Below are 18,384 nucleotides of genomic sequence, written 5' to 3'. Positions count from 1 at the left end.
TGATGGGAGTTGTAGTCCAGAATCATCTGGGAGCCTAAGGTTGAAAAATGCTGGCTTAGAGGGCCTACTAGTAAGCAGAGAGAGTTTAGCAGGGTGTTGAAGAGCCCACACCACAATGGAACTGCATGAAGCAGAACTTAAATTTGCCCTAGCGACCTTTCTATTGCTAGGCTGCAGTTCCCATCACCTCTGTCCAATGTTCATGGTGGCTGGGGCTGATGGGAGCTGGGAGTCTGGCTGGGGAAGGCAGCCCTATAAGACATCAGTCTTTGACTGGTGATACACAACCATGTAGGCCAGCATCACGTACCATGTTTTTTTTTTGAAAGAAAGAAAGAAAGAAAGAAAGAAAGAAAGAAAGAAAGAAAGAAAGAAAGATGAGAAGGATGGAGAGAGACAATTAAAGATTGGAATTAATACACAATGAGAAAAGGATAAATATGGAGAAGGGAAAGGGTATCACTTAAAAGTAGATCCCACTTGGAAAATTCAGAGCCTGAATAGTCTGAAGATGACTATGTCCCCTTACCTTCCTGTGCCTTTTCCAGTTGGCATGGCATGACCAGGTCCTGAGACACCTGTGCAGCAGCACAGTCCTGAAATGTAAAGTATGCAGTTCTGTCAACAGTTGCCTCTAACATAGTGGACAGTTCCCTTCAGCTCAGGACCAAGGACAGCTCCCTACAGACACAGAATGAGTGCTAACAGAAAAAGCACAGGGTTAACCTGCCACTCATGCTACTCAGTAGAGGTCTCCATGGTTTGGGGGCAATGAGGATGCAACAGTCTGGATTCATTTGTGCTGCTTCATGTGGACTTTAGCCAGCAAAAGCACAAAAGAAAGCAGATGGAGTAAGGCCATCAATGACTTGCTCTTTGTATCATTACAAGCAGTTCTGCCAGTGTCAACTGCACTTCTTGTCACCATCAACAAGTGACAAAGCCACCTATGCCAACACAAGCAATTATGAAGTAGTAAAATTCTGCCAAAGGGAACCAACATTGGGTACCCCTTCCCTGCCCTGTTCCCATGACCCAGAGAGTAACACTTGATCTGCTGCTTGGAAACTGATTAAGTGGTACAGTGGCACCTCGGGTTACATACACTTCAGGTTACAGACGCCTCAGGTTACAGACTCCGCTAACCCAGAAATAGTACATTGGGTTAAGAACTTTGCTTCAGGTTGAGAACAGAAATCGTGCTCCGGCAGCGTAGCGGCAGCAGGAGGCCCCATTAGCTAAAGTGGTGCTTCAGGTTAAGAACAGTTTCAGGTTAAGAACGGACCTCTGGAACGAATTAAGTACAACAACAACAACAATATTTATTACGGCCATAGGCCCATACAGGTAAAAACAACACATAAATAACAGCTTGTGCACATGGGGGGGGGAAAAACAGTCGCTAAAACACCACAGTAACAATAAAATACTATAAAATGGAATGGCATACTACGCCTTAGTTAGTTTGTAGTGCTCCTTGGCGTCGCTTTTGGGTAAGGACAGCGACCAGGAACCTAGCCACATTCAGGGTCGTATGGGTATCCTTATCCTGCAAAATTTGAGCAAGGTGGAATTTTGGTGGGGTACCCTCTAGTTTCTGTATGATTGATCCCAACAGATTTGCCCGTGGCACATTGAACAGGGGGCAAGTGAACATGATGTGCTGGAGCGACTCCGGCATCTCCTTATCACATTCACACGTGGCGGGGGCTTGGCCCTTTGAGAATCTATGTCTCAGGACATTGGAGGGAAAAACGTTGAACCTCGCTTTGGTGAAGGCCAGTCTATGGGCAACAGTCGAGAGGGAGGAGAGGTATGATGGAACGCAGTAAGTTAAAGTGATACCAATGTTCTGGGGCGAACAAACACCTCCCCCCAGCATATAATTTCGCTGTAGATCGATGTCATCCAGTCTTTGGCGGATCAGTCTTTGAGCAGTAATTTGGTCTAGTTTTAGGGAATCTGAAGGAGAGATTCCATAGCTCAGGAGTTTGGCATGAATTCTACTAGTCCAAAGGCTAGCGAATTCATCTCGCCATAAGCACTGGACAAGGTAGTGGTTTGGTAATCTATGCCACAATGATAACCAATAATTGAAGACTTGCTTCCACAGGCAAGTTTCTAAGGATGCGATCTTCAGTTCTAGTCGCATGGCTGCGTTGCTTACGCACAGGGGGAGCATTAGGAGCCGCCGCAGGAATTGATTTTGCAGTGTCTCAAGAGGAGCAAGATCTGTCATCACGGCCCAAAGCGGGGCAGCATAAGCTAGCACGGCGACCACTTTTGCCTTGAACACCTTTAGGGCCGAGGGAACATGCAAAGCTCCATCCGAAAAAAAGAATCGAAGGAGCGCATATGACAAAGTTTTGGCCTTGTTAAGTAGGTGTTGAATTTGAGCTTTCCACCCCAAGTTGTGTTGAAAAATAACTCCTAGGTATTGAAATTTTAGGACTTGCTCTATTTTTGCTCCACCAAGCTTCCATTCGTATAATCTCCGGCTTCTGGAGAAAATCAGAATCTTGGATTTAGCATGGTTGATGGTTAATTGGTTGAGTTGACAATACGTGGCAAAGATCTTCAAAGCTCTGGTTAGTCCAACACGTGTATAGGATAGAATTACCGCGTCGTCCGCATATAAAAGGAGTGGGCAGCGATAGTCCGCAAGTCTAGGCGCGTGTGTACTTGGAGATGAGTTAACTAGGGGTGCTCGCATGTCGCTGATGAATAGGTTGAATAGACAGGGAGCCAATATGCATCCTTGGCGCACTCCCGAATTAAGTACTTAACCCGAGGTACCACTGCATATGAATAACAGTAGTAACAATAATAATTATTATTATTACTATCCTGTTTCAAAAGCTAGGCAAGGCTATGTCTGGCTAGTGCTTAAACAGGGGGATTCCCAGGAGCTCAGACAAGATTACTGTGAGTTTTGAGATGGAAAGATGTAATAGTAATAGATGTAAGATTAAAAGGAAACAAAGAAAGAATGGGCAGATTGAGCTCATTCCTAATAACATGGGCCTGGAACAGCCTTCCCCCAACCTGGGGCCCGCCGGCTGTTTTGGACAACAATTCCCATCAGCCCTGGCCAGCATGGCTGCAGGATGCTGGGGTTGATATGTGTTGTTGTCCGAAACCTCTGGAGGAAACCAACTTGGGGCCTAGAAGGTTTAAGATATGGGAGCATTCCAAACTTCAAAAAGAATTGAGCTACCAGGTTTTAGCTCTGTTGCTGCCTCAATATAGTTGGTTCCTCACCTGTAGTGAGAATGAGCTGACAGTGTCAAGGAACGGTATTGCTCTTCCTCCTTCTGTTCCAAACGTGACTTCCATCCATTCCAGAACCTGAGCAAGAGCTAAAAGAAAATCGGAAGAGGCAGAGTGTGAAGCACCCTAAAGCCTGGTTCCCTTAAACACAGATAGACCAACCGAGAGGGTCTTTTTGAAATAAAAACCTCAACAGAGCAGCAAAGGGATGTTTGCTTTCAATGGCAAATGATAAAAGCGACAGACAATCCTTTTTCTTCCTCTTTATTATTATTGTAAGTAAGTGCCATAACACGTGATCGCATAAGTTCAAAAAAAATAAGATACAACTATTATATAAATACCAATAAATTGGATTTAAATATACTTCTGAATGCTGTATATAAATAGACAGGCCACAATTTATTTGGACAACAGCACACATGTAGGTCAACCTATTTATGGTCAACACACGATACCTAACTTTTTGCTACCTGGAAGATTGGATGCTCTGACACATCATGGTAACTTCCATATCCCTAACTTTTATTTCCCTATCCCTAACATCACCATAATTTCTGAGTCCAGCCCAGTCAGAGTCAGTGTACTCCTGTTGGCCTCCACAGGTACACAAAGAAGATCCTTTCATGATGTTGTCATGCAGTGGTCCATATGTAAGTAACTGTTCCTAACTTTACACACAAACACACACACAGAGTTTTCTGTAGCTTGCTACACTGCTTCTACCACAGGAACAACTCAGGAACACAAGATGGTAGTTTTCTTGCCAATGTGACCCAGAAGGCACATTAAAGGTTCTGGTTTAGTGTAAATGAAGCAGGGAACATGGTCAAACTCACCATGACTTGGTGCTGCTGATGAGCCAAGTTTATCCTCATTTGCTTGACAGAAGCTTCCGTAACATTCTTTCGCAAGGCACTCATCCCACAGTGCTGTGAAAAGCAAAAGAGCAGGAAGCACGATGGAGAAGCCACTCCTACTTCAAAGGCAAAGGTGTGTCTTCAACAGCCCATCTTATTTACGATTTATAACGATCGGCTTCATACAGAAGAGATATGGGGAACTGGCAGCCTCTGACAACAGATTTTGGTATAAAATGGGATACTGTCTAAGCGTAAACCACCAGGATATTCTCCTACACAAGCCACATAGAGAGGAACAGTACAAGAGCATTGACCATGGAGCTGTAGTGCAGGGCTGGGAAACCTTGGGCCTCCAGACATTGCTGAACTTCAACTCTCATCAGCCCCAGCAATCATGGCCAAAGACCAGGGATGAATGGAGTTGTAGTTCAGCAACAAATGGAGGGCCAAACCTGTTGTAGTTTGTTCATCTCCAGCCCCATCCTTCCTAAAATTATGCTGCAGGGACCTGACATTGGCTGTGGCCTCCAGCTGCTTGAATACACACAGTGCTTGCTTGCTACTGTGGAAAGTGGCCCCATGGGAGAATCATCATGGAGGAACCAACTTTTCCTGGTCAGAGGTCATTCCAGAGAGGCCACCAGAGATATGGCAAACCTCTTACCAGCAGGTGACGTCTGTAGTGGCGCTCAGCACGTTCATAGTGCTTAGCTTTTTGGGCACACAACGTCACATCTGTTATTCAGGTTAAGAAAAAAAGTTTGCTTAACAGCTAAAATAGATCAACCTTTCAGTAGTTTATTAGTGACCTGGATAAAAGTTATGGGGAAAAATCTACATCCTGCATCTGTGAATTCCACCAAGTTAATCTGCGTTATCCTAACATTCTTCCCTTTACTTTAAATATACTTTCCAAATGTGTGCCCACTCCTGATTGTTAGGCAAAAGAGAAAATAAGCACCCGGTGATCAACTTCTCTGAATACTTTCATGGTTTTACACGCATGTCTTCTTAAAGACTGTGACACAGTGGTCCAACTCTGAGCCACGAGGGCTCACAGAATCAAACAGCAGGGCTTTCCTCAGTCTTTGCTTCAGTGCTGCAGACCTGGAACAAACCTACTGAAATATAGAGCCGTTCCTCATGTTCAAAAGGAGTCATTTTTTAAAAAACACACCAGAAGTATCATTTTACACAAGCACCTCAACTCTTACTACTCATGTCCCCCCAAACCACTGGAAAGGACCACGAGGAGAATATGGATACACTGCTTCCATCGTGTGAAAACTCTTCGCAAGGCGACCCTTGCAGCCAGCTGAGCAAGGTGCTCCTGGTGGGCATGCAGTTGCTGTCTGTGTTCCCAAGTCAGACGCCATATCGAGAAGCTCTGAAAGAGGACCCGGGTGCGGTTGTGCTGCAAGGCCAGCTCTGGAACAAAAGAGGCAGAAAATGTCCTATCAGTGCTAGGATCAGGGTCAGGGGGTGGTGCGTAAGCATTGGGTATTCAAGCGACAGATGTTTTGGTATGAAATAGGAGCTGGAAACTAAAGTAATCTATGGTGCCTGCTTGTGGGCTTCTCACTGGGGCATCTGGCTGGATACTATAAGGATGCTGGACTAGATGGGCATTTGGCCTGATTCAGCTTCAGGGCTTTTATGGTATTTAAATGAGGGATCATGGTATTCTGCATGAAAAGCAAATTAGCATTTGCACAGGAGCAACTGTTCAAGCTTGTACAGAAAGGTGGAGTGAGGAGAAGTTCTGCCCCCGCCCCCACTGTGGGTGCTGAAGGGGCTGAGCTAGGGGGGCAATGTAACAGGCTGTTCTAGAGCTCTTGTCCCAGGGTGGCAGCTGGAAGACCAGGACTGCAATTCCTGCAAAGCAGGGGGCTAGACTAGATGACCCTTGGATACTTTCCAACTCTATAATTCTGTGTTTCTGTGATTCTTTAGGAGTACACACACAAAATGTGCTGAATCACTAATGCAAAAAGCAAAACGAAAACAGGACTTTTGTTTTGTTTACTCTACAATTTGGTGTTCTGTGACAGGAGTAAGAGAGTGGAATTCTGCTTCTAAGATTATTTTAGAATTGAATTAGGCGCAAGAATGCAAGGGCAGAGGGACTGAGCTCCACCTGTAGTACCTCTAACTTCACAGCCTTTCCAGAAATCTAGAGATTCATGCTGAATTCTACTAAAGTCCCCCTCCAGCAACTAAGGAAATGGGATCTCCTCTACAACCAACCTCTCAATGGAGCTGCTCCCACTGAATAACAACTTTTCTTGAAATATCCAACTAGAGAGGGGATTTTTTTGGCACACATACGTATGTAGCTCTCAAAGGCACCCAGACATGGTTTTCTACTATGCTCCACCCTTATCAAACAAAGCAATAAAGTCATCACATTTGAAATATTATGCTACACCCTTCTGTACAGGCTTTTAGTGGTCTACTGGATTTCTTGGCAGTGGAGATTTTCTGCAGTTCTGGACCAGGCCATCCTATACTGGCAGTGCAATCACCGAGATTCCTGTCTTTGAGCAACAGAAGATGCTAAGCCCACTTGGAGACAACCAACACCCCAAGGGAAAAACAAAAACTTCTCTTAGAAGCAATGCATCATTCTGTGGTGCTGGAAGAGAAATCAACTCTATTTTGTCCCAAAGCATTGTGCGCAACTCACTGTCCTGCTGCTCCTTCTCCCTTCGGAGTTGCACATAGACATGCCAGGATTTCATGGCCCTCCACATCTCCCTGTGCTGCTCATGCATCACTGCCCTGGCCTCCTCCTTTCTCTCATCTTGGATGCACGTATAGCACTCCTTCCATTTGAGCCAGGCCTGACAACAAGGAGGAACAGGAAGAATAAGGGTCCGAAAGCAAGGCAGTGAAAGAAGAGGCAAGGCAGATCTTATCTGCAAACAATTCACAGAAATTGCACCCATCATTACAAACAGCAATTAATAATAATAATTTTGTTAGCTAATGGGCGAAATTCAGCTGTGTGCTAGTTACTCTTGCGCTAGCAAGAATGGCTTGTGCAAGAGAAGGTGAAAAGAGCCAGCACGGTTCACATGGATAGTTGTGCCACAGTTTGCACTAGCTCCTATACTTCTTGTTGCACAACCAGTTCCACAACAAAACCTCTGCTAGCGCAACTCTTTAACTGGATTTCATATTGTGCTTTATTATGCTACTACAACAGCCCTTGCACTGGTTGTCAGAGAACACTGAATCTGGGCCTTTGGCCAGTGTTAGTGTGTGCACACAACACAAAGGCACACAGGATTTAAAGGGTTAATATTTCCAGCACTCACACGAAACTGTAAGCCTTGGGCCCAATGCTGTAGAGCCTGACCATCCATTTCACAAGCAACTTGATTCTGTGACCATCTCTTTCTCCACAACCTCCAGGCAAGTCTGTTGAAAATAAAAAGGTCAGGACACACTTTAGACTTTAACTCTGATGAAAACAAAGAGTTTTATGAATGTATGTGCTGGAGAATTATAGAGCCCCATCTGCTTCTTAGAGCAGCTTTTGTTAACATGGTGCTCTCCCAACATCTTTGACTAAGACTCCCATCAGCCCCAGCCACCACGGTCATGTGATGCTAGGTCTGATGGGAGTTGTAATCCAAAACATTTGAAGGGCACCAGGTTGTTTCTGGTCCCTTTTTGATCCTTTACATGATATAAACAACTTACCACGCCAACCAACTAACTGAATAGCATTCTTTGCGTATTACAGTACAGTGGTACCTCCGGTTAAGTACTTAATTCGTTCCGGAGGTCTGTACTTAACCTGAAACTGTTCTTAACCTGAAGCACCACTTTAGCTAATGGGGCCTCCTGCTGCTGCCGCGCCGCCGAAGCCCGATTTCTGTTCTTATCCTGAAGAAAAGTTCTTAACCTGAAGCACTATTTCTGGCTTAGTGGAGTGTGTAACCTGAAGCATATGTAACCTGAAGCGTATGTAACCCGAGGTACCACCGTCGTTTTCAAAAACTGTTTTCTTGGAGGTGGGTGAGTTCTTGTTTCCTTGGAAATCTATTTATTTATCATTAGCATGTATCATCAGCTCTTGTGGCACTAAGTGGTGGTGGCAACACAGAACAACATGAAAAACATTCCTTTTCTATTTTTTTTAAAAACCCAGCAATTAAAAGCAGGAGACCAAACCAGTGTGGTATGGTGGTTAGAGAATTATACTAGGACCTGGAAGACCAAGGTTCAAATTCCCACCCAGGCATGAAGCTCACTGGGCGGTGACCTTGTGCTGGTCACTGCCTCTCAACATAACCTACCTCACAAGGTTGTTGAGGGGGTTATATAAGAGAAAACTGTGTATGCCACCTTGAGTGCCTTCGAGAAAAAATGTGGGATGTAAATGCAGTAAATAAATAATACGTCTCTGCCAGCCGTCAAATATTGAGGGATCAAATCACGAGGGGTGCAGAAATCTCTTGTGTCCATGTGGAGTAGCCCAGACTAACAACCAGGTTGAGCGAGTCTGCACTGAAGTGTGGAATTGAAAGCCAACGGGGTAAAGTGGTACCTCGGGTTAAGTACTTAATTCATTCCAGATGTCCATTCTTAACCTGAAACTATTCTTAACCTGAAGCACCACTTTAGCTAATGGGGCCTCCTGCTGCTGCCACGCCACCAGAGCACAATTTCTGTTCTCCTCCTGAAGCAAAGTTCTTAACCTGAAGCACTATTTCTGGGTTATCGGAGTCTGTAACCTGAAGCGTATGTAACCTGAGTACCACTGTATAGTGTTTAGAGTTTCAGACTAAGACCGCCATGAGCTCCATGTAGGTAAAAGGTGAGATATTAATTGAGATATTAATTAATTAATTAATTGTTTCAGGGTTGGAATATGTAGAAAGATGGAACAGGAGCGCCAATGTGCCCCATTAACTCTTGTTTGAACCTGAACTAGTTCTCACCGCAAGGCACTCTTTTCCCTGAACTTGAAGGCCTCCAAGTGCATTCGGCACTTCATCCGGCGCAATTCCACGTAGCTCAGCCAGCGCTGCCACGTCCAAAGGGTTTTCATTTTTGCCGCTGTGAAAAATGTGAAGCCATGGTTTTAATGGCAGGCACGAGTATTTTAAAGATTCCATATTTTTGTCCAATACACAGAACTTCCCAATCCTTTTTGGCCGATACGGAAAAAGCCTGGCTCCACGAGAGAGGTGTGGCTGGTCAAAAGACTGACGGCAGACTGTTTTCAGACACAAAAGGAACTTCATATCTCATCAGGAGGACTGCAAGGGGAGACCCTAGCAACAAGCAGCTGCAAATAGGGCTACACTGGGGAAAGAGGGAGGACTGGCACCTTAAATGCTTCATAGTTCTGGAACTCACATGAATAGGACTCTGAAGGCCAAATGGAATGTAGTAAGTCCATGATGGGATCTCCAGATTGATTATTTTACTTATTATTTTACTTTTCCTTATTAGCATTTCTAAACCAGTCAATACTTAAGTATCTCTTAGCAGTATACAAACATAGCATAAAACTATAAAAAGCAGCATATAAGAAAACAGTTCAACTTCAGGTGCTTGAAAGACATTTCTATTTCAGCAGGCATTTTGGAAAAGCTTTTTTGTTTTTGTACTTAAATTTCATTTATCTTATCTGTCATATGCTTTTAATTTCTATGTACCCAGCTTAGAAACTTTGAGAATTAAAAGGTCTAGAAAAAGCACAAACAAACAAGAAATAATATGGTTCCACCAGGGCAAAAAGATGTCTTCACAAGACACCTGGACCAACTAATACATGATGATGCCTCACATATAGTATTTAAGCTTGAAAACAGCTGCTGGAAGTGTTGCTCCACTTTTGATCAGAGCAGCAACACTGGGGGTAGGGAGAGTAACGCTTTGTCCTACCCCCCACTTTCCTTATCTGAAAACCAGAAGGGTATTTTTTTCTCCAGTGGAAAAAATATATATATAGGTGCTTGCCTCTCTACACTGGGAGAAACAGCAAAGCATGGGGAGGGTGGGAAAGGAAACTGAAAAGAGGGAGCAATGAGTAAAGATAAGCCAATGCAGTTGCACAAACTTTGGTTCAACTGGGGATACAGAGCACGGGGCTAAAGCTTCTTGAAAAAGACAATTGTAAGGAAAAGGTGAGTGGCGCCACTTAGGTGTCATTAAATTAGCAATGCAACTTGCTAGCTAAGCAAAATGTCTGCTAAATTACTGATGCTAATGTAATGTTTATTTAGTAGATATATCAACATAGTTTGCACTGCTGTGCTGTAAGATTCGAGGTCCTAGTAGAAATTCATGGATTTCACAGCAAGCAAGGTTTTCAGAGAACTATCCAATAATGTGTTGGCTGCAACAAAACTCTAAATGCAAAATACATGTTGCTGTTCAGAAATACCGCAGAGCAGATGGAGAACCCCTTGAGCTTTGGCAGAGGCTTCCTTTGATAGCTGGGATTAATTTAACACACAGCAAAATATGCAGAGAAAAGGCTTAATGCTGGGTTCAAGCAGGCAGCACTGGAAGAGCATGGACACAGCAGCCCAGGCTCTTCTACCCCAGGGCTGAGGAAACTGTGGTCCTCCAGATGTTGTTCAACTCCATCTCCCAAACAGCCCCAGCCAACCTGGACAAAGTTCAAGGGTGGTGAGAGTTGTAGCCTGACAACAACTGGAGGGCTACAAGTTCCCTACTCCATTCTTCCACAACAGATTCTATTCTCTCACCATGTGAATCTGCAACACAATAAGTCACCTTCTTCTCTCGCTGCAGGAGTACGTAGGACTTCCAGGCCCGAAAGATCAGGTTGTACAGGAAATACCTGGCCAACAAAAACAAATAATACTTTGCAAGGGTCAGAACCCAGCCTACCAATTTGCTATACAGATGATTCATTCCAAACTACTATTGAGGAATGCTTTTGCATTGTAATTTTTTGCAACGCAGAAAGTATTCATTTATTTACGCAGGTGGCAAAACAGGCTGGGAAACAACCACTTGCTTGCTTGCCTAAGGCAAGTAAGAATCCCCTCCAGACAGAGAAGTTTGTTCCTTTTTTGTTTAAAAATGACTATGTACGGGTTATGTGTAGGCAGGCGGCCTAGTAAAAACTTTTGTGGGCTAGTAATTATTACTGTTGTGCTTGTTATTTATTTCATTTATGAACTGCTTCCCACAAGCCGCCCCAAAGCAATTTGCAATATAGTAACAAATATAAAACAGTTACATATATATAAAAAGTTTAAAACTCAATTATAAAAGCAACAGGAGCACATACACACAATAAGTTCAAACGCGGGACAGATACCAGTTGGGATAAAGACACTTTGTTGAAAGAGAAGCGTATTTCGTAGGTGCCAAAAAGACAATAGAGAGGGTTTCTGTTTGATAGTACTTTTGTGAATTTATTTGCTAAGTAATTATTCATCAAAATATGTTTATGAGTTCATGCTGTATTTGGATGGGTACCCAAAGCCTAGGAACTGGTAAAGCTACATATAGTGCTGTTCCAGAGAGGAATTTTGGTGGCCGAGTGACTGGCCATGAAACACCGGAATGGAAAGAAACAGCAGGGAATTGCCAGTGCAGGCAGCTTATGAGAAAGCGGTTTGGAAGATCATGGAAAATATAAATGTACAGAACTGCAGGACAATTACCTTCAGCTGTACATATCAAGGAAGAAGAAAAGCAGCGATGCAATGCATCCCTGACCCCCTTTTTTGTCCTGTTTGTAATGATCAAACTGAGGATGATTTGGGCTGTAAACTATGGTTAGCGTGAGCCATGGTTTGGACCAATGTGTCTTCCTAGTAAGAGCACAGGAAGAAATGCATGCACTTAGGAAAACTGAACTGAACTGTAGAAACACCAACACGTCTGGCTGCTTGCTGACGAGGATAGCACAGCTTGCTTTTTGACGCATTACAACAAACAGGGGATTTCTTCTCTCTGTAGTATTAGAAAGTACATTTAACAGACCTGTAATGGCAGTCAGCCCGGATGGTGAGCTTCCATTCTTTCCAAATAACCCACCATTCTTCCTTCCACCCTCCAAAGGTTTTCCGCAGTATCTTCTGATCATAATAGCGCCTAGAAATGGAAAGAATACAAAACATATAAGGCAATGGAAACATACACACAATATTAAATCAATTATTGTAAACTTCTGCCCTTTATCTGTTCAGTCATCATTTTTTCCACTTCCAGTTCACAGATTGGACTGCTCTAGTCCTGCTGAAATCAACAACATTTAAGCATGCTGAACTGTGAGCTAAAACATGCCCTTCATCTGTGAACAAGTGTTCCTAGAGACAATTACAGTTTCAATAATTCTTATGAGTGGTTTTCTTCATTTTGTACCAGCAATAAAAGCCCAGAGAAGTTCAGTCTCTCCCAAAATATCACAGCACAGCAGCTGACACTGCTAACAAGGAAAGGCTGTGGATTTCAACATCCTGGTGCTCCAGTAATCAACAGGAGGCTGTGATGGTTCAGACACAACAAAAAAGCATGGTTTGCAAGTTGCCCCCAAATCAGGATCTGAAACTGCAGGCTGAAGCAGATTTGGCCGAACTGTAGTTTCATGTTCCATGTAAAATAACACTCTTGTCTGGGACACTGCTCTGCACAGTTTTAGCAAAATAATCACTTTTTGCACATGCACTAGCCATAAGTCCACTTGTGTAGACCAGTTTCACAGAGAAATACTTATCATTTTTAAGCAAAGAAGTTGCTTTGCTTACCTGGCACTAGAAGGGAGGACTCTTCCAAATGCCTTCTTCATCCACAAGTAAAGGAATTTCCTAGCCAGGTGTCTGAAAAACATTATCTCTCAGTGCTTTTTAGCATGTATTTATTATCTATAAACTTTCAGCCAAAGATGAACAAACAGGAACTTCACACATAAATGCTAATTCCTCCATTTAAGTCCACCACTAAAAAACATCTTTTACATGACATTTTTACTTCACCCTTCCTCAAAAATGAGGTTAAAAACTTTCCTTGTTAACAAACTTGTGAATCTGCTGCTGCTTAATGTATCAATTAGGAGTACAGATATTGTTCAGAGTTTGGTAAATCTGTGTTTTAATTATCTGATTACTGTTGCTTTTTTACGTTTGCTTTTTACGTTTAACCTGCTTTGAGCAGCTCCTTTGTGGAAGGGGAAAGTGGAGGTGGGGGAATCTTTTAAATGAAAATCTCTTCCCCTGCTTGATTCGACTGATTAAGCCAGATCAACGTTTTAAAATGAATACAATAAAAATATACCTACTGGACACAGCTACTTTTTATACTAGGTTAATAAGCCCTACAAATAAGATATAAAACATAAACATGTCTATTACCTGATACGGAGTTCTTTTAATCTCCCACCTCGGTTCCAAGTGTATGTCACACGGTATGAGATCCTGCGATTCCCAATCAGACGTGGAGAAGAGAATTGGCCACCTGAACCTCCTTTATGACTATGCTGTGTCTGTGTTTTTATAAACTTTGAACTTAAAATAAAGAAAATAAAGAAGATAAGCTGTTTTTGCCACTAAGCTTTCAAGTCCCTAGGTAACTTAAGACTTTCACAAAGCACAGAAGCAGGATTGAGTGAGCGCTCTTCCCCCAGACCCCAGTTCATTCAGAATGATGCTGCTTTTGCAATTGGAGAGTGCTGCTCCATTTGCACTCATGTCCTGCTTGCTTATGGGCTTCTCATAAAGGCCCATTTCCTACACTGCACATATTAGACCTCTTGATGTGACAGTATCTGTAGAAGGCCCTTTCCTACAGAATGTAGTGACTAATAAAGAACATAAGTAGAGTCCTGAAGCTGGATCAGCCAAAGGTCCATTTAATCTAGCATCCTTTTCTCACAGCAGCCAACCAGATGCCCATTATGGGAAATCCACTAGCAGGACCTCAGAGCAACAGCACCAGATATATAATGGATAAGGTATTGTGGTCACCAGCTGTATGAGGCTTTGTGGACACCAATACCTATACTTTGAACTTAGCCCAATTTCTAACTGGCAGCCAGTTCAAGCCTTTCAGGAATGGTGTAACTTGATGACAACAGGCAATTCCGTGAGCGACCACATTCTTGAACAAGCCTGTCTGAATTTCTGGTTCTAGGGAACATCACGGGCTTTGGTACAAGAAAGAACATGCTAAGACAGGGAAAATTATAAAAGTAATTGTCTGCAGCCTCCATTTGCCTTAGTATGAAAGAGCATATGTAACCTAATACATATAGAAAATACTGTTGCTGTTTCTAAAGCTAGAGAGACTAGGAGATAGGCCAGGGCTGCACATTTGACTGGCCAAAAAATAGAATAAAAATGAACAATTGGATGGTCAAACATTGTCAAATAATAGGCAAATATTTTTAAAATTACAGCGTTATTAGAACAACAAAACCACACTGTACTGTATTTATCAATATGTCTGAGACATATGCTAAAATTGTTATAAATAACTGTGATTGTATATTGATCAACTGATGATATATATGATAGGTCAATTTCTGCGTGCCAGTCCCAAGAAAGCAATGATGTAGGTTTTCCAGAATTTTTTTCCATAAAATTTCTTTTTTTAAAAAAAATCCAATGCATATTACACCATCTGGAAAAATTTCTGATGCCTAGAAAGTGTTCTAATTCAGAATGCTTCTTGTACTGTACTTGTATTTAGTAAACAAAGCTAAGTGTTGGAACTACTCAGCTTCCCTAATATTATATTTGCAACTGGCATCCATTCATGGTTACTAATGAATTTATAAAACAGAACATTTTTCATGGAGAAAGAAAGCACTGGGAAAATGTCCATGGAGAATTTTCTACCCTACTTCACGACATTATAGGGTTTCCCCCCTAGAGTAAAAAGTGATGTGGAAGAAGGATGTCTGATTGTGGCCTGCAGACTCACCCTCCTCAATGCAGGTTTTGCAGCATTCTGTACTGTTTCAAAACCCACAAAACCTGTTAGTCCAGAAGTGACAGTGGGACACAGTGAGTGCATGCAACCTGTGGGAGGTGATATTTCTTTCAACTCCAGCTTCTCTACAACCTAGGTTTATCAAACAACTCTTTTATCAACCACTTGACAAGCTCAGACTTGATTACTCTTCCAGAACTAAAGCTAAACCTACAAAATAAATCTGCATAGAAATTATTGAAGAATTAATGGTCAAGAAAAGAGAAGCCAAGCCTCACAGCATTCCGTGGAAAGGAAAAACTGTGGTGTTGTTAAACAATATATTCTAGACCATCTGGCAAAAAAATATTTTGGTGGTTGAATGAGCACTCTCCTCCAGCAAAGGGAGGTCTGACAATGCACCACATCTCTCTGTAAATTTACCAGAGATAATGTACTGGGCAGGAAGAAGGCTGCTTCTTGTTGAAGTTCAGCCATGATGTTCAGGGGCCAACTTCAGGGGCCTAACTGACCTCAAAGGGTTGCTGTAAGGATAAAAGGGGAAGGGGGAGAACTGTATACACCACTTTGAGTTCCTTAGAGGAAAGGTAATACAGTGGTACCTCGGGTCAAGTACTTAATTCGTTTCAGAGGTCTGTTCTTAACCTGAAACTGTTTTTAACCTGAAGCACCACTTTAGCTAATGGGGCCTCCTGCTGCTGCTGCACTGCCGGAGCATGATTTCTGTTCTCATCCTGAAGCAAAGTTCTTAACCCAAGGTACTATTTCTGGGTTAGCAGAGTCTGTAACCTGAAGCGTATGTAACCGGAGGTACCACTGTAAATGAATAAATAAAGTGAGGGGGAAGTCTGACATCCAGGAATCTGTAGCACAGACAAAAATAATTTGATCAAGCTACCATGTGCTTCTTGTGTAATATTACAGCTTCTAGTTCCACTGCAGTGGTAGCAATCCTTGTTCACAAACTGTCCCCCCCCCCTGAACTATTTAAGCACTAGCAACAACACAGCTGAGTTTTAAGTACAGGCTCTTCTGTTTAAGTGTTTCTTACCTGACTTTAGCCTTCTTTTCCATAACGTTAACAGTCTTGTGTCCTCTACTGTCCAGCCCAGACCACTGTTTTCTGGTAAGAAAAATCCTTTGTCAAAGCATAAGGATTATTTTCTTAAAAATCAGTAAGCATACATGGAAAGTGGCCCTGTACAGAGTCAGACCATTGGTCCATCTAGATCAATATTGCATACACTGACTGGCGGCAGCTCTCCCAGGTTTCAGTCAGGGGACATTCTCAATTCTACCTGGAGAAACTAGCATCCAGAGACACAGTACCTCTGACACTGAAGGTAGTACATAAAAAGAGCCTAGCTGCTGAATCAGGCCAAAGGCCCATCTAGTCCAGCATCCTACGAGATGCCCCAATAGGAAAGCTACAAGTAGAACAAGTAGAACATGAGCACAACACTCTTCCCACTTGTGATTCTCAGCAGCTGATATTCAGAGGTATGCCACCTTCAACATTGGAAGCAGAGGCATAGGCATCGTGGCTAATTGCCATCAATTGCCTTATCTATGAATTTGTCCAACCCTCTTTTAAAGCCATCCAAGTTGGTGGTCATCACTGCCTCCTGAGGGAGGGAGTTCCATTGTTTAACTATGTGATGCATGAAGAAGGTCTTTCTTTTCTATGTCCTGAATCTTCCAGAATTCAGTTTCATTGGATCTGAGTTCTAGTGCCGTAAGAGAAGGAGAAAAACTTTCTATCTCGTGTCTCTATCCCATGCATACTTTTATACACTTCTATCATGTTGCCTTGTACTCAGCTTTTATCTAAACTAAAAAATTTCCAAATCCTGCAACCATTCTTCATAGGAGAGTCACTCCATCCTCTTGGAACATTTTCTGTACCTTTTCCAACTCTATTCCTTTTGAGGTGAAGCGACCCCAAATGTGGTAGCATCATAGACTTGCATAAGGGTCTTTAGATGCTGGATACTTTATTTTCTTCTCCTTTCCAAATCTCTCCAGCCCAAGGGCCTGAACCCCTCAATTGTAGTCCTGGGCTGCTCAGAAGACGACCCCCCCCAATCTCTCCCTCACTGAGATGGTCCAAAGGAAAGCAGAGGATAATCCCTTGTGAGGGGATCCATTGGATAGCAGGATACTGATCTAGGGTTTCGCTTTTGCCACAGCCTACTGCCTCAGAAGCCAATTTTCGGTTTCCAGAGATGTTTTCATTCTCTTGTCTACAAAAACCGAGTGTTAAAAAAGAGAATTCCTCAGTCTACTATCTCTTTCTCCCCTTTCCTCCTCCTGCTACACGTGTAGCAGGCATCTCCACGACACTTCTCGCTATGCCCGTGTCGGGCAGTCACTGGGAGGGAAGCATCACCGAGAGAAGGGGCTCCCGCCTCTCCTCAGGAAAAAGCGCGGGAAGGCGGCCCGCGGCCGCCTCCTCAGCTAACGTCTTTCCGCAAGGCGGCGGCGGCCGAAGCCTTCCGCTTTGGCTGGGGCACGGCACACGCCCAGTGGTCGCCATGGCGGGCCGGCGGCAGGACAGCTGCCTAGTTACACTTGGGAGGGTCCTCTGACTTGGAATAACAGGCTTCGGGGGGGGGGGCGAGGGAGCCTGGAGCCGCACTCAAGTTGCTCTTCATAGACCCTCAAAACCAACCAACCATCCACACGCACGGAGCAAGTTGACGGGTACCAGAGGCGGGGGGTTCTCCAAACATTGCGAGACTTCAACTCCCAGCATCCCTTTCCATTGGCACTGCCCGCTGAGGATGATGGGAGTTGAAGTCCCGCTGCATCTGGCTAGCACCTGGTGAGCTTTCGCTGCCTTTTTGTCCTCCACGGAGCGTATGGAATGAAAAGTGGAGGGGGCGGGGGGGGGATGCACAGCCACCCAGCAATTCGTAAACCACGTTTTTCTTTGAGGAGCAGACCCAGCTGCTTTCAACGGGGCGCGCGCAGTTTAACAGACCCGACTCCCAAGTAATCCTGTTCAGTATTATCGACTTAGAGTAAGCTCCATTGGACGCACTAGGGCTTCTTACTTCTGAGTAAGCGTGCATAGGATTGCATTGTCCTCTGGTTCCATAGGATAATTACTGTAATGTGGGCTGGCATTCTCATTTCTCCCACAAATATGCAGGAGAGGGGGTACTCCGGTGATTTATCGCTCTTATAAGGAGGAACAAACTTTGCAACCCTAAACACATTCCTTCCCACCCAGAAAATGTGAATTGCACGGAAAGGTACTTTCAAAGCGGAGTATCTTAAGTTTCATGAACAAGAGCCCCCTTTATTGCAAAAAAGT

At 43.5% G+C, this 18,384-nt stretch overlaps 1 protein-coding gene across 12 annotated transcripts in view; it reads right to left on the bottom strand.

The window, feature by feature from the left end:
• Positions 1 to 18,384, bottom strand: part of SFI1 (SFI1 centrin binding protein) — a 36,027-nt gene that overhangs the window by 16,036 nt on the left and 1,607 nt on the right. For 4 of the 12 annotated variants that reach the window (XM_081893238.1, XM_081893229.1, XM_081893233.1 and 1 more), the window contains exons 2-15: positions 17,228 to 17,308; positions 16,117 to 16,203; positions 13,487 to 13,639; positions 12,884 to 12,955; positions 12,120 to 12,230; positions 10,868 to 10,962; positions 9,086 to 9,203; positions 7,454 to 7,556; positions 6,820 to 6,976; positions 5,400 to 5,561; positions 4,798 to 4,868; positions 4,110 to 4,202; positions 3,262 to 3,359; positions 530 to 596 (exon numbers count right to left, since the gene is read on the bottom strand). In XM_081893238.1, coding sequence (XP_081749364.1) covers positions 530 to 596; positions 3,262 to 3,359; positions 4,110 to 4,202; positions 4,798 to 4,868; positions 5,400 to 5,561; positions 6,820 to 6,976; positions 7,454 to 7,556; positions 9,086 to 9,203; positions 10,868 to 10,962; positions 12,120 to 12,230; positions 12,884 to 12,955; positions 13,487 to 13,639; positions 16,117 to 16,139 — 1,323 coding nt within the window. In that variant the 5' untranslated portion in view covers positions 16,140 to 16,203; positions 17,228 to 17,308. The other 8 variants (XM_081893231.1, XM_081893236.1, XM_081893239.1 and 5 more) reach the window with 6 other exon arrangements.

Source organism: Podarcis melisellensis, assembly GCF_964234715.1.
Source record: "Podarcis melisellensis genome assembly, chromosome: 16".
Lineage (NCBI taxonomy): Eukaryota > Metazoa > Chordata > Lepidosauria > Squamata > Lacertidae > Podarcis > Podarcis melisellensis.
Note: the sequence above shows the minus strand (reverse complement) of the source record. Positions and strands in the feature narration are given on the sequence as shown.